Here is a 17,323-nt window from a genome sequence, read left to right on the forward strand (position 1 = left end):
TAATCATCAAAATTAAACGAAATAAACATTTGAAATATATGAGTTTGTATGTAATGTATGAATATAATATACAAGTTTCACTTTTTAAATGGAATTACTGAAATCAATCTACTTTTTCATGATATTCTAATTTTATGACCAGCACCTGTATTAGTGTTTGCTCATTCCTACACTCTAAGACAGTGTCACGTGGCAAGCCCTTCAGTGCATGAGTTAAAAAATGTTTTCTTTGTTGCTGCTGCTCTATTGCGTAGTTACTCTTCTTTTAGAGTTTTTAAATTTCTAAAAGGAACAAAAGCAGCTATAAATTATGATCACATATTGCCTTTTTGAGTGCATTTGAATTCCAGGATTAACACACTGTGATTTTACTGATGGTGACAGTGATCAAACATGCACGATTTTGCAGTTTTCTGCTGGCTTTAATGGTCTGTTTTAAATTAATGTAATTTCTGATGGTTTTTTTTATTATTTTGCCACTCATTTTTGAAGCATTACAGTACTTTTGTCATTGCTATCTTTTTTTTTTTGTAAACCAGAACTTAAAAAGAAGCAATTGGCCGTGGCTCGTCATTTACAGCACAGCTTCTGCATAAAGAATGCACTCCTGAATGATCAACGACTTCTACACAAACTCTTTTATTGGTTCCAGTCACAGTAGTCAGTTTTTGGAGACAATTACATGGAACAGAGATTTAAGGCACCTTTGTATTTTTTTGAAAGTTGTGTATTTTTTTAGTCTTATTTTTATCAGCTACTTTCTTAATTTGTTTCTTTCTCACAAGCTAACTTTCTGTTGTAACTTTTGTTAAAGTCTACCAAACCTGTAAATTATAAAGTGATGATTACAAATAGAACTTGGTTAACAGTTTGGTAAAACAATTGCTTACTTTGTTAGGATTTTATCATTATTGCTGTTATTAATAGTATAGTAGTATTTGAGTGCTTTAACTGTATAAAATAATTTATTTTTAGTTTAATTCAGTCATATTTAGGTGTTACTCCAAGTATGTATCTATATTCAAAAATTGTTCAATTACACCTTAAACACATGATTGTTCACATTCATTCAGACAGGCCATTCTTTGTTTTAATAAACTGGCACACAATTCAAACGTCATGCATATCTTTTTTGAAATTTGTCTCTTCCTACACTCAGTTCTCCGTGCCCTGACTCTGTCTTATTACACTTTTATTTATAAAGTTTCAAGTAGACAACAAAGTTGTTTCAAAAGATATCATTAAGAAAGCCTTGAGCCTAACAAATCAGTGTAATTGGATCTCTTTTTATGGGGGGGGTGATCTGATTTCGTAACATATTCCCACCAAAACACAACACTACATGACACGCTGTCTGCACTTGAACGGAGTCCAAACCACTTGCTAACACAGCAAAGAAAGCTCATAAATTCTCCACCTGCTTTGCCCTGTCTGTGGTTTTTGGCCATGGAGCTATGTGATGCTTCCAAGCCTTATGTTGAGAGCAGCTCTGGGATTTCTCCCAGCAACTGGGCCAGGCAGGAGGTGTTGGCAGGGGGAAGGAAGTGTTGACTTTCCCCCTGTGGACTGTGCTCCATCATCTCTCTTTACCTAGCTGAGAGGATGCTCTCTGGCTGGCCCTCAGTCTGGAGCCAATCCCCAGTCAACCATCCCACACAATCATAAACCAACACAGGGGAAAACAACAGCCTTCAAGTGGAAATGTGGCTCTCTCATGCACTTATGCACATGATAACACCAACACATTAATTCTAATTTGGGTAAATTAATTAAGCATGCACACAAAATGCAGACTACATGCTTTTTCAGATTAGTACGTGCAGTATGCAAACACATTAGTCTTTTTCCTTTCTTTCACATTAGGGCAGCTATAGAGAAGAGCAGAAACCACTGAAAAGGCATAAGAACAGCAGTCTTTAAATGAGTTATTACAACCACCAGCTTCTAATGTTTCATAATCAGATAATATCCAAGCCAAAAGGAATTCACTCCAGGAGATATGATCATCATTGGGGAGTAATCAAGAAGCTATCTCATCTACCTTCTTACAGACTTCATAGTTTCACTGGCTGCATGTTCTTTGCCAAGAGGGAATTTTTTATTTTTTTCTTAATGAACACTCGGCTGCTTTTTCCGCTCAGAGGATCGACTAATTTATGTATTCATTCTTTTTTGTCTTTACTACAAAGGCAGAATGTGTCCCAGTTCTTTTTATATTTCCCTTAGCTGTTGGATGCTGGGCCTAGCTGCCAAACAAGACTGTAACATTTCAGGACCTAAATAAAGTAGCTCTTTGATTATTGCATTAGAAATCTTAAAATATTGCTAAAATGGCTAATGCATGTCCAGATTTAGTTGTTGTTGCCTAGTGTGAATTTGCTTGCTGAGTATATTTTATATGTAAAAAAATAAATAAATTATGGAATGCTTGCTAAAGTCGATTATCTATGGAAATCTTGAATCCAGTTGACTTCAAAAGTTCATCAGTTGTAGAGGTATATCCAGTGATCTAAAAGTTTCATCAAAATCTGTCCAGTGGTTTGAGATAATTTGCTAACAGACAGACAAAAGAACGCACACACACAGCCACTGGTACTTACTGTTCACCTGCCTTTCATAGAGAAGGATGGTAAAATGCAGCTGTAGGGCCAGAAGTAGCCCTTGGACATTTTTAATCCGAACATCATTTCTTGCTACTAAAAATATCTCGACATCACTTTCAGTTTCCACTGGACCATTGAGATGGCTCAAGATTATAAAGTATTTGCTGCAGGTCTGAAAGAAAGCATAAAAACTAGGACTGTGAGCTTTTTGTGAGGATTGTGGGTTCAAAAATCCAATAGATGAAGAAGTAAATGGTTGGGTTGACATTTTTAGGAGGCCAACCACTTGCCCTGCTCAGTGTGCAGCTGCATAAATGAATGTTTGAGAGGAGCTCACCGTTTGTTATCTGTGACTCACAGTTACAGACGAGTGTACCGTGGTCTTTAAACACATATTGTACACACATGGTGTTGCCACCGCAGGCTCTTTTCAACTGCTGGGGACGCAACATTAGCAGCTACCCACCTGTGAATTCTGTCAAATGCCCTGTTTAGAATGCACAAATTGGCTGCCGCTGGGATTTCAGCCCAGGTCTCTCTGCCATGGTGGGAGCGGGGACCAGGACCTGCCTTTTTTCCTTCTACTTTGTTCTTTTTCACAAGTTAGTGTCACAAACATTGGAGTGAAAAAGCAGGCACCTTGCAAACTAATAATACAAATCTCAACTGTAATAGCTGGAGTGATATACCTATCTGCATTTTCACATACACTGACTGTCTCTAATGATAAATGAGAGGGTACAAAAATAATAAACTTGAGAAATTACACTTTCTCGATAGTGCCTATAAAAACAGTTACTATGTACCACCTTCTGTTTTAAAACATTAATGCTCATATCTCAAAAGGAAGAAAACCTGCATTATGAAACTGATGGAAGAAGTCTTTTGTAAATCATACATTAGTTGCAAGTTAAGATTTCCATAGCAAGTAAACAGGATAGCAAAGCAGAAAATCCCCTGACACTTTTCCACCTGGCACTTCTGAAGAAACAAAAAAAACTTGATGAAATTGTTGCATGAACACAAGGCAGCTTCCAATGTTGGAAAACTCTTTTTTTATGTTTACTTTTACTGTGCAGCACCGGTTGGCACGTGGCTCTGTTCATTCATTTGGAAAAAGCCCAGATTCTATTATAGCTCCAAGTATAAACAAGACCACTTAATCAATCAGCTCTCAGCGCCCACACACTCGGCCCCTCAGGCTGAAATCACTGCTAACCATGCTTAAATCATTACTAAGTCTCTGTTGACTTCCTTATTTACTTTGCTTGGCATGGCGACACGACTTTGTGTAATCAGTCCACTGCCTGAACTTCCCGTCCGTTAGTCTAATTGTTTCTCTGGTCTGTATTACATTAAATGACTGGAAATTATTGATTAAATATTATCATAGGCTGCCTAATGTTCAACATTCATGGTATTTTTAGGTTGTAGAATTAAATATTTTAACTGAATACTTCTTTACAGTTTTTAAGAGAATGTTCACGTGTGAAAAATTATTTTTATTTTAGGACAAAAATAAACAGCCATGCAAAACCCAATCCTTGTTTCTAGTTCTGCGAAAACAAATTTCCAATAACAACATTGTGAAAAAACAGTTTACAAATGGTTACCAACAATGCAGAAGAATAATTGTCAATCTGTTTATTTGTTTTATTTTTTCCATATTTGCAAAAGATATACATAATTTATTTTATTTTTATTTTTTTATTGATGAAAGCCTTTTTTTTTTCATTGTAAAAAGACAAAAACTGCTGGCATGTTCCAATTTAAAAAGACCCAAAATTAATCAAATATAAAAAAAATTTTTAAAAAAAATTAAAACTTACAGTGAAATTATTGGCACTTATAATTTATACACTGGGAATATGGTGCAGTAAAATAAAGTATACACAATATTTGAATGGGATCATGTACATGATAAATTGCATAAGTATTGCAAAAAGATATTGAAAGTATTTGTCACAACTGTGCATAGGCTGCTAAGACAAATCAACATATTAGTTTCAAATCATTGCATGCATTATCATACATTTAAATATTTTTCAGAAATAAAGATTGGGTTCAGACAATTTGTAACTGTCATATCTATTGTCGGAATTTAAAATTGACATATTTGTTCTTCACACCACAGAATAATTCAGATTTTAACACTCTCTAAACATAGTTTGTCTTTACAAAAGCTAAGACAAAATCGTTGGTCCAATATTTCTTCAGATCTTTTGTTCTGTTTAAGATTTTAAGATAAGAGGGAGAGAAATAAATGGAGCTATGGCTGGTAAAAAGCTCTTTGAAGCATCGAGAACAAAAGAATCGACGTGGCTGCTGTGAATCAAACTTTCTTTGCTTTAGTCTAAGTAAAATGTCATTTATTGGCATTGTTTTTAAATGTGTCATAGATCTGTGTTTTTGAGTGACAGTTATTTCTTACTCAGATATTTCTCAGGCTCCTAATCTCATTCAGTAAACACAGAAGGTTCAGTTTGTGTTTTGGATAGACGGATTGATCCATGCATGGCATATATTTATTTCTTATTTAACTGTCACTTGTACTTGATAACCAGTGTTGAGCAAATTTACACTTTACAATAACTCATTCAGTTTGTACAACTAAGTCAACTAGTTTAACTAGTCTTTAAAGTGTTACAGAAATGAACAGAAAATTATGTAATAAAAAGGTTGCTTTTTTGCCTCTATAAAATCCAATTGTTTCTAACTGATTGGTGCTGAGGCCTATCCCATTCCAACTATTAACTATCACACATCCTACTGTAAACATTCAGCCACTGTTTTTGTTTTCAAAATTTGATATCATATATATTATTATTAAAATGTTTGTAGTTCCAAAACAAAGAAGGTGGCTTCACAAAGTGGCCATTGGCTGCCTTGATTTCTGAAAGTCAGTATCCACCATCAAACAATTCTAATCAGTCAATGTCCTAATTAAAGGTGTAGCTATGTTTGAAGTCACTTAAAACTGTAATAGATGAAGTACTTGTGAATAATCAGTCCACCTGCAGTAGGCAGAGGTCGGAGCAAAATCAGTTTGGAGGATCAAGAAGAAGTTCTTAAAATGGAGTGGTGTTAACAGCTGCTCAGAAGAGGCCACACTCTGCTGTTTTTGAACCAATCAGATCTCAAAAGTTATAAAACTGTTCAAGTGAATGCCTTGTTGTGGGTTTTTACAATGCATTATCTTTTCATCAAATAGTCAGGCTTAGCTTGATACATTTAGCAAGATGTGTTATTAACAGAATGTGTTGCGGCAGATTATGTATAATGTAACACCACAGCTAGATTTTAATTAACCGCATGTAAATAGTCTAACACAGATGTCACACAGTGTGAAGATTAACAATTCATTATTATTATTATCATTACTGCAAGATTTTAGCCAATTTTAAGGACTGGCACACATCAGACATGCATTTGAGTCTAATTCACTGGGTTTGGGTTTACTCTTTGATAGTTTACGATTAGGAAAAAAAAAACTCCAGTTTGATTTAGACATTAAATCTGGGATTTTGTTATATAAAGTATGCACTTCACAAATTAATAGACGGCATAGAATGTTAATCAGTTTGGAGCTTTATTGGTAGAAATGCCTCATTTTTGCTTTGTGGACAAAACTGTTAAACATTATGGAGACCAGGCTTTGATTCATGTTGACCATCTTAAACTCAATTACAGCACGTTTTTTCAACAAACATTAGCCTACGAATCATAACTCTCACGTTACAGCAGCAAATAAAGTAGTGATGTACCCAGGGAGGGACATGAGCATTCAAGTTGTTTTCTTTAAAATTCTCCATGGTGTTACCAAGTTCTGCTTCAAAACGAAAAGATCGGGTATTTATTTTGAGCATACCACTTATTGACAAGAAAATAAAACTATATCTGTCTCATGGGCTTTTTAATATCAATCTGTAAAACACGTTTTTTTAATGTGAGCTCAGTCACTGTGTTGTGGGACTAAGTTGCAAATGAAAACGTGTGGCAGCCAAAATAGTTGGAGCCTCAAAAGCTTGTGCTGGCCCTGAGTTAATGTGCTTCACTATGAGAGGATGTGGCAGAGAATCTAATGTTATTGGTTTGTTTTCATCCTCCTTTCAGCTCTTTTGTTGCGATTTTATTATCTGAGGGAACTTGTCCTTGCAAAAAGTTGGCCTGATCTGGTATGCTATGTCGACCAGAACCTCGATTGATTGGATCTGTAACTGCAAGGAAAGCAAGAAAAGTGTTTTCTGGTTTGATTTGATCATACAGAAAATGATCACTTTAGAAATAAAATGTTTCTGCTGTTTGGATGCAGTCTTCTTTCTCAAAGCTTCGCAGACATTAAACTGCACCCAAGAAAGTTTATTCCCTTAAAAAATATATATACCAAACTTGATGCAGGTGTTTAAGTTCAAAGAAAGGAACTGCATTAGAAGATTTGTTTCTTTGTATGGCTGGTTTTTGTTTGGGGTAAAATGTTTTATTATATTCAACATGACAAATTAGGAGTATGCTCCAGCAGATATTAAAATCAATTAAGGAAGGTTCATCCAAAGCATTTCATTTTAAGTGTGAATTTTTTATGTAGTTCTTTTTAAAACCATGTGCAACTGAGTAATAATTTACTGAACTACTTAATCCAGCATCCTTGATCATGTTGCATTATGCAAACTGGAAGAGACAGTTAGTTTAAACAGGCCCTGTGATGCAGTAAATGAAGGCATTAAGCTCTGTTGGACAGCAGTATTCACAGGTGAAGCTGAAGCAGAAATCTACTAATGGAATCACAAAATTTCCCCTGCAATTTGTTGTTAAATTTGTAGCAATTGCTTCCAAACAAGTACTTCCTTTACTTTTTTACAACTGGAACAGAAGAGTTAATGGGGCTTTTCCTTCAGGCTGAAAGTTTTTCCTGGCTCAATCTTAAAACCTTAATATCAAATTGCTACTAGGTGTGTGGGAAATGCACTCGGCCCCCTCTGCCTGCATACTACTTTTAAGTATTCTGATAGCCTTCACCAAATTGTCAGGATCCTCTGAAAGAAGCATGCAAACGAGAAGGGAAGAGCAAATGAGGCTTAACTGAAGCTTTCCAATTTAAAGGCCTCAAAAACTGGAAGATTTCAGTACTTTACAGGGTTTTATAAAATGCATGTTGGTTATCAACCAAGGATGAAAGTGGAAGCAACACTGTGGGAACATACACTAATGGCTTACAATCCCTTTACTGGTTTTATAATAAAGTTTGCTGACATTTATTTGAAATTAAATGCCAAATTGGAATGTGGCAGGTGTTTTAAAATCAAAGCAGTTAAGATCTAAAGGACCAAAATTTTAATCCAGGCAATAACACAAGGAATATACAGTATGTAAACCAAACCTTTTGAAATGCTCCCAAAAACTAGTTTCATATACAGTTAAAGTTTTAAACCACCCATATCTCTTTATACTTTGCATCCAAGCAGCTACACTTTAATCTTTTAAAGTGGTCTTCATAAATAGTTTTCCAGACTTTCTGAAGATTTTCTTTGAACTTTAGCTGCTTTTTCCACTACATTGGTGTAGATTCTAAGCCATCCAGAACATGCCAGTCCTAAGTGGGTAAAAAGAAGGCAAGTGAACTTTTTCTTTTCTTGAAGTTGTTCTTCAGAAGTGAAGAAGCCTTTTGGATGAGAGGTGAAATGTCTTCAAGAAACAAGAGAAATCATAAAGTTTTATTTAACCATTTGGGAGTGCTTTTTCACTCATTTTCAGTCCAGTCTTTGTAACTGACCATAACTTATTGAGCAATGCCTCCTAAAAGAGGAGGATGAAAGGAAGAAGGAAGAGGTGTCAGACCTAAAAAGCTTTTTACAGCAGATGAACAATATCTGACAGTCATATCTTTATGAAATAGGAAAAACCTGAACAAAGACCTGACCTAGGCTCTTTTGGAATCACCTTGTTGGTGCTAAAATCCTGTTTTTCTGTCTGTCAAACTTTATTTTTGTGTCCCCACATTTTTAATGGAAAAATAAAAGCTCTGAAAATACAGAATTGCTTTTGTTAGATGAACTCAGGCAGACCGGTTAACTGGAGTGGCAGCAAGTGTGGGGTTTTGTTTGAATGATGAAACAAAGATTTTATCGTCAGTGTGATCAGTCTCCTTTTTAACATTTCCTGGAATTCTCCAGAAAAGTCATATTTTTTGTGTTTCATTATTTGATAAATGCTAAGTAGGTAGCTGTAGTTTGACAATACCTGAGTAAGTGACAGGCATTGCAGAAAAAAGTAGATTTATGTCGCATGACAATACTTACAATATATTAGATTAGTTGCTTTTGGAAGGTTATATGGGCACACAGCGGCATTTAATGAAATATTGTGATTATGGCCTTTGATATTCCCCTGTTTGTTTTTCCTCATGCTTTAGTCACTAAAGTATGAAAGGCATGGACCCTAATGGCACTAAAAGTTCTGCTGTCCATACAAAAGTTACTGCATGTATTGCAAATGGTACAAGTATTATAAGCTTTGTTCAAAGATACTGCAGCTCCTCTACACATCATGACTTATTACAGCTTATTTTCTTTCTATATTTTTGTCTCTTTTTAAGTACAGACATGCAAATTGCATTGAAGTAATGGCAAAAGTCTGTTTTATTGCAGTGTGTTCCAGTTAAAGATGTTCTTTAATATAGTTTGACTCTCTGGAAGCTTGTATTTCCATTAACTAGAAACTAGAATGTAGTCATACAGCCCAGGAATGGAAACAATATAAAAATGGAAAGAGAAGAAATCCATCAACCTTCTGCTGAAGAGAAACGTTCAGTTTTATTTTTACAACTGTGTCTGCATGGGTGAGAGTGCCTCGTGTCCTCCTGCGCTAACAAACATAAACAGCAATATCAGAGCAACCTGACCTTGAATGACTCATGAGAATCATACAAAAATAAGTTCAACAGTTTCATTTTGCATATTTTAAAATTCCCCTCATCAAAAAGACTTTCTTCACCCAGGATATTAAAATTTGATTTTCTTTTTTTTTAAACTTGAGACTCTTTGTGCTTCCACATTGCACCGCTTTTTGTTTCTGATCAACTTACTGCATGAATGAGCACAATAGGTTTGAAAGTGAAATGGAATTTGTATCAAAGCTATAAAGAAAACCTGCTTTTATTTTTTCCCCCGCAACATTTTTTTTTCGAGCACAGGGTGTCATTGACTGCTCATTTTCAAAGCAACTTTATTTCATACATTTCCATCAAGGACCACTTTGAGCAAGTGCCCTAAAACTATCTTATACCATACTTTATCTCTTATCTCAATTTTTTACAACCTCTAGTTTCTGTGAAATTCACTCTTTTAATCATGAGTCAGCTTTCTCACAAATGCAGATCTGCTTTTAGCAACTTTACTCTAATACACTTTATGAAACTAGTTCATCTTACTCTTTGTTTTTCTTTTCTCTCAGGTCAGTTCTTCTGGGTTAACAGCTCAGCGTTTGGAGGACCATGGGTCTTGAGTCCGTGGTTATGGGGGGGTCAAGATCTGTGTGGCTTGGGCATGGCTGTGTTTCTCCACCCTGAACAAAGCGGACAATACACCTTTTGGCGCATACAGCGAGACAAGCCACCCTTCGCCCTCTTCTCTACTGAAACTCTGCCACGAATCACAGGGTAAGCATGTGTTTTTATTAGGGGTAATAGGTTTGATTAAAGATGTTATAACTGGGGAATTGTTCTCTTGTTGCACATCTGTCTAGTTTTGCAAGGATTCATGTTCAGGTTTGCATTGAATTTGAAGATGTTCAAAAAAAATCTGCTTTCTGGCCTGTATAGAAATCCTGTTAGAGGCACATGTAGAAAAGGCATCAAAGAATGCAATGATGGCTCCCTCACTGAATGTTAAAAAGACTAAAATGGTAGAAGTTAAACTGATGTATTAGTTTGGCTGATTGTGCACATCTTATTTGTAAGAAATTGCACTCATGAATGATGTGTTATAATAAAAAGAGCTGTAGGGAGGGGTTTGCAAGCACGTTTTTCTGTGCATCTGTATGACTAAAGAAAACTCAAGAGGGTACCATTGTACCAAATAATACAAATAGCTGGAAACCTTTTAAAAGTGAGGCAGGTAAATTGAAACTGTAGTTTTATTCATGTATGAAAAATTACTTCCTGTAGGACTTTTTCTTGTGTCATTCTTGCAGTATCCTGTTTAATTTCTCATTATTGACATCTGCTATTTAGAAGGAAAACTGCAGTGGGTGAAGTGCATCGCAAGCACCAATATTTCCAGAAGCTGGGCTTTTTTTTTTCCTACTTCATAATTTGCTCATTTCTCAACTACTATTATAACTGTAACCTGCTGCTAAGGAAAGAAACTAAACTGTTCAGTGAGTATAAGAAAAATGAGCATAATAATTGTCAAGTTATCACAAATTGAAGCTTTCACGATGAGCATTTGAATATTTTTTTCCAGAATTGTCTGATCCACAAAACAAAACCTTAGTGATTTGTAGTTTGATGGTATAGAAGTGTTTCTGACCAGGTTTAGTAAGTTACGATGAGAAGTTGATTAAAAGTTTCTCAAAAGATTTGCCTCAAATTTTGCCTAAATATTTATTTGGTGGTGGAGTATTTTTAAAAAGCAGGTGTTCATTGTGGTGTTGGGTACCAATCTGCAAATATTCACCTCACATTAGCTTCCTTGGAATCTAATCCCTAATTAACACCATGCCTGTGCTCTGCTCACTGGGCTTCTCAACAAATGCAAATGCTTGGTATGTGTTTGTCCCTTTTACCTTTATTAGCATAATTATACGTGATGTTTCAGCTTGTAGATCAACTCTCAGAATGCTGCTATAAATCGGTTTCATGCTGTTTTTGTGTCCTACAGCAGTGGAATCATATGAATGTCTCTGTCTCCTTAAGTGTTGCTTTGCAGGAGAGGGTGCACTTTATTGTTTGTGTGTTTATGCAAACATTCTCTGTATGTTCTTAAAGAGAGGGTAGCAGGGATGTGCTCATTATGTCTGTAAAGAATTAGACTTGAGCATTGTGTGTGATTTCATTTGTAGTCAGCCGCTGCCACCCACCCCTCCATCTTTGCCAACCAGAGACTCACTCTGTCCCACTCTCTCTCAGACACACACACACACACACACACACACACAAACATCACTATTCTGATGGGAAGACATTTGATTCATAAAAGCATCAAGAACAAAAGCAACAAAAGCCACTTGAAGACGATGAACGAGTTAGTCTAATTGCCTTTCTGACTTGGCATAAATTGCAGTGTTGTTTGGACATGTTTGCACATTTACATTGTCAGTGTTTAAGACAATGTTGGCCAAGAAGGATGGAAAACTATTTTTGTATTCAAAAGATTCATATTTGATCAAGAGGGTAGATCATATTTTTAGTATTTTTGAGTTTATTTTCTGTTATTTTGCACATTGTTTATTGTACATGCGCTGAACTACAGAGCACTCAGTATGGAGTAAAGTAATGGATGCTGCATTAAATCAAAAACCTGGTTGTTAAAATTCTCAGCCACCATCCACTCTTCTTTTTAATGTGCCATGAAATCCAAACTCTACATAAAACTGAAAAGACTTGTTTTTGCTGTTACTGTTCTATACTTTGGTGCGTAGGGATTTACAAACTTTCAGGATGTGACTGGATTGGGAGAACAGCTGTGAAATAGATGCCGTTTGGGGATTAATTCTACATCTTTACATCTTTGCACCAATAAAATCAGATTCATGTAGTTATAAGATAAAGATCCTGCAAGCAGGTAGTTTTCTTCAGGCACTTGCCTAAAAGTAAAGGAGATAAGTTGAAAATGTGTATCAGCATCAGCCAAGGTCTTGAAATAGCAGTTTTCTTGGGAATGATTTCATCTGATTCAATATTGGTTTAATATTTATTTTTCATGATAGATAAACTTGTACCAAATAGAAACACTGCCTAAATCTGAATTTGCCGTTTTATTACATTTTCTTTATTACAAAGCACAAAGTTTTCTGTTTCAGCATTACTTATTCCAACATTTTGAAGATCACAAAGTAAAAACATATCTAACCTCCATCTCCCCTGCAAGCAGCCTCCAGCTCGTCACCGTCTGCCAGCAGGTGGAAGGATGTTTGTCTCACAGGCAGCCAGTGGCACAGTAAATAGTAAATTGTTTCATGTTCCCTCAAGTTAGATGCGTCTTTCTTTCTTTATGTATTTTACATTTTAAACATTTTTGCGGTGTGTCTGTTTCAAGCTTTACAACAAGAACTTCTCATTTCCATGAAAGTGTTGGTCAGTTGTTGAAGCCAATGAGAACTTACTTTAAAGTCCAGAACCACAGATGGCTGGTTCTGGATGACTCCAATATAGGTTCGTCTAAGATTATTGTATTAAATTCTAGATTTTTTGTTTTGCTTTACTTTGTTTCCCCTCCTTAGGTTTTGTGTTATCAGTGGCTCACTTTGCTTTTTTAAGCAGTGTTCTGATCAGTTTTGACAACAATTTAGTAGTTTGATCATGTTTAAGTGATGTTGGTTTAGTACACTTAACACATATCTAATCTGAAGGTAAAGCTGTCTTTACAGTGCTTTAAAAAGTGGGTCAGAATTCTATTATTTTGCAGCTAAGAAGGTTGAATAATAAATGAATGCTTAAGGTTTATTTTGCTTTAAACAAACATCTTTGAATAGTTGCATTGTTCACTTATTTTAGGAAACAAATATAAAAATGTATCACAGGTACTTTTGTTAAAGAAATTAGTTCCGTACAGTTCATTATTATGCCAGTTTGCAACGTCAGCCGTCTGAAGAAGCTCTATGAATGGAAAATACAGGTCCAGTTTAAATCCAAATATATGCAAATGCATTTCAGTGAGTCAGTTTTAGCTTTAAATCCAGTTACATAATTCAATTCAGTCCAGTTTATCCTAAATCATTGCAGTCCAATTTTCAGTTATAATCCAATTTACAACATTCAGGTTCAGTAACATAGTAATTATCAAATGTCACTTTCTAATCTGTTAAGCTAAGAAACCAAATGAATTGCATCAAATCTTCACTTTGATTTCACCTCCTGTCCTGAACATTCATAAGAAGGGAGGAGGGGGCAAAGGATTTTAGAAATATTACACTCCTGAAAAATTTTGCTTTTTTTTTTCTTTCTAATGCCTCTTATCCATGCTGAGTGATGTAATGAGAGAATCATGTTTGGTCCATTTTAACTTATTAAACCTTCATTCAGTTTAAGCATGCATGCAGAAAAAGTCACATTATCACTGCCAAATCAAAGGGACAAAAGAATTGATTAAAAAAAAAGGGAAACCTCATGGAAAACACATCAGAGAGGACGAAAGTGGAAGTTTATTTTTATATCAAATGTTACCAAAAAGTGCTTCAAGTAGAAGGAGACCTGGTTTAGTATTTTCTTTTAAAGAGGAACTGAAGAAATCTAACCTTTCACTTCTTGGTGAGCTCTGAAGCAAAGACAGAGCAGTAAGGGTAGCAGAATGTACGCGTCTGAGTAAATATATTCATTTTGTAATGACCTTGTGTTTATCTTCACATGCATTCACAGAATCTAATTTGTTCCCATGCATGCATGTGACGGGTCACTGAGAAAACCTTTATGGTATCTCACAGTAGTAAATTATCACTGCAGTTGTGATTTGTGTGAAAGGAGGCTGAAGGTACTACACCACCTCGACATCTCATCACAGACGCAGCATGTCTCCTTTCTTCATTTACTTTAGTTCAACCTCACATTCAACCACCACAACACATGCATGAACATACAAGATAATGAAGCGTCCTTTTACTATGTGCCCCTGCAATCATTTACTTTACATTGGAACCTCATACACCAAATGGTCTCACTTTCAGGGTGCATCACTGTGATGCATAATGTGATGACTTTAGTATCAAGACCTTGAATGTTGGTATGGAAAGTGGATGACATCATTTAAAGCACAGTGGAGAAGCAATATGATCTTAAGACTGATCGATAACGCTTGTAATGCGGGGGAGGGAGGCATCGAAGGAGGCAACTGTTAATGCTAAACTTTAAAGTACAGTAGCAACATTATGGCAAGTGATAAATGATACAATATTCCCTCCCACACAAGTCTGCATATTAAAGAAAGTGCAAGCCACAGTTTGCACGGCCTGTGTAACAACTCCCATTTCACTCACACTATTTGAAAGTAAATGTGACCTGGAAATGTGCTTTTAGGCCATTAACATGCTGCAAATATTTTCCCATAACATTCTCAAGATCTGAACTTTGAAACTGTCTTTTCTTGCAACTCTCAACACATACACACACACACACACACTGGTAATCAGTTTGTCATAAACCATCAACTGTGAAACCTATAAACATGTGTGGCTATTTTTAAATTATGTAATCAGAATTGAGTGTAGTTGTAGTTGTACTTTGGGGAGGAGGGGGAGTAATTAAGTACTGTGTGCTCTGTCAGAACTCAGTTGGGACTATCATACACAAATGGTACGCCTACTTTAATATAAATTAACATAACCTCCTTGTTGGGAAAATTGGGAAGACGGATGAGGAAAAAAACACGAGTCTATTTTAAAATGAGTTTAAACTGAACACTTTAAAGACACTGAAAACTTCCTGTAGGATGTGATGAAAATGTAAAAAGATTCTCCTTTTACCCTCGTGATGAATGGTGGCCCACACAATAGAGACAGATGGCTGGAAACCAAATCTTAGCTGTATGTTCATTTTCAAATTGAAGCAGCTGTAATTTCTATAAGTAAAAGGGATTATTACTGCCAACGACTTCATTTTTCAATTTAGTCTCATGAATGAAAGAAGACGGCTTCAAGACTGACATAAGTCTTTGCAGATACATAAGAAAAGTTGAAGAAATGTCCATTTCTCCTGATTCTTTATTTTACATTTGAATATTTAAGTTGAAGATGGGTGTAAAACTCTCGAACCCATCACAACCTACAGCTTTTGTTGACATGGGTTCATAAAACAAAGTTTGTGTTAAGTTGTCCAAAGGTTAATCATTTGGAAATGTACATCCAACGAGTTCTTTCTAAAAGTTTCATTAAGTGGTTCCTAAAACATTTTGCTAACAGACAAATGAACTCATGTATGCAGGCAGTTGCATAATCATCCACCTTTCTTGGCACTGAGTGATAAAAATACTGAGTTATCATATTTTAGTTACAACCCACATTTCCTTCTAATTTGTTCTAACAATTTTCCAGGCTCTACGTTTTTAGTGATCTCATTTCAGACAAAAAAAAAAAATCCAGCCAACACAGGGAGTTTTTGTTATTGGGTTCCTCGGTGAGTAGAGCTAAACTAGAGTAGGAGAAATGGGTCACCTCGAGGCTCCATTTTGGCAAAGTGCTGCATTCATCCCTGGCAGGGATCCGTTCCACTCCTCCTCCGCTTAAAGCTCGGCAGAGCTGACCTCCACCTCCTGGACTGCAGTCGCCGCGGGGCTGCAGCTGATGGGAATCTCAGCTCTCTGGGAGCGCTGCCAGTAAGAGGGCTGTAATCGAAAGAGATCATTAAAAGAAGAGACACCTTAGAACTTCGGGGTTTTTTCTGTCTTTTTGACCACCAGTGTTGAACATGAAACGAGCCACAGTGTGACTTATGAATTGTGGGATGTTGTTATGGTTGTGCTCCAGAGTTGTTGTGTTTTCCAAACCAAAACTCAAACCTTTCTTTGAGGACCTTCTATGCTACCATTTTCTAAAGTGGTCTTGACTTAGCTGCTCGACTAGAGATACAAAAATCTATTTTTCAACAGAGAGCCCTGACTGGAGCTAAAAACCCTGAGTTAGGATCCAAATTAGATATAAACTCTTGCATATTTATAGCTATACCTGAATCTCTTTATCTCTGATTAGTTTCTGATTAGTTTTTGTTGCATAAGAAAACAAAATTATTAAAGCCAAGATAGGACTTGCTTGGAACATTATTTTTGTGAGAATATATTCAAGTCAGATTAATTATCTTATCTTGTGATAACAAAGCTTGTTTTCTCTTTAACTGTTTAATTATGGGACTTTAGTAACAAAGTTTGTTGTATTGAGATGATAGTTTATTTTGATCCTAAAAAACCTGCTTTCTTCTGATAGCTGAAATAGATTTTAAAATCACAAACTGAAGAGGACTTGTATCAGAACTCTGTTTCATGTTATTGTTATAATTCATGATGACGAGTCATGACAGTGACATTGAATGATAAAACTGAGTGTTTCATAGGAACCCTTCATTTTTTTAACTTTAAGCGTCTCAAAAAAACGCTTGTTTAAAATTTTGTTTTACTTTTTTTTTTTTTTAGTAAGCACAGAATCTTGTGAAAACAACTTTTGCTTTCTCAGTTTAACAACAAAACTAGCTTGGTTAACATATCTTAAATTAAGAATGGCCATTCTGTGAAATAATGACAGATTAAAAAAGAAATTGTTCAAATAAGACTTTTAACAAGCAGAGCTTAAAATTAATCTTACTACATTTACATAAATGGATTAGGAACCACAATTAGGTACAAGTAAACAGACATAAAAACACAAGATATAAATAAAAAATAAATAAAAACAAAGCTGTGCTAAAAATTATGAACATCTACTTTATTAATGTAATAAAATAATTTAAAAGGAATACATTACAAGGAATACAAATGTAGCAATTCTACATTTTACAGCAGACAACAGCAATATGATTCTTACAG

At 35.5% G+C, this 17,323-nt stretch overlaps 1 protein-coding gene across 3 annotated transcripts in view; it reads left to right on the forward strand.

Annotated features, from left to right (window-relative positions):
• Positions 1-17,323, forward strand: part of alk (ALK receptor tyrosine kinase) — a 323,506-nt gene that overhangs the window by 190,818 nt on the left and 115,365 nt on the right. For all 3 annotated transcript variants that reach the window (XM_017426185.3, XM_025008021.2, XM_025008022.2), the window contains one exon: positions 10,053-10,257. In XM_017426185.3, coding sequence (XP_017281674.1) covers positions 10,053-10,257 — 205 coding nt within the window. The remainder of the gene's footprint in view (positions 1-10,052; positions 10,258-17,323) is intronic.

This window comes from Kryptolebias marmoratus, linkage group LG10, assembly GCF_001649575.2.
Source record: "Kryptolebias marmoratus isolate JLee-2015 linkage group LG10, ASM164957v2, whole genome shotgun sequence".
NCBI classification, from domain to species: domain Eukaryota; kingdom Metazoa; phylum Chordata; class Actinopteri; order Cyprinodontiformes; family Rivulidae; genus Kryptolebias; species Kryptolebias marmoratus.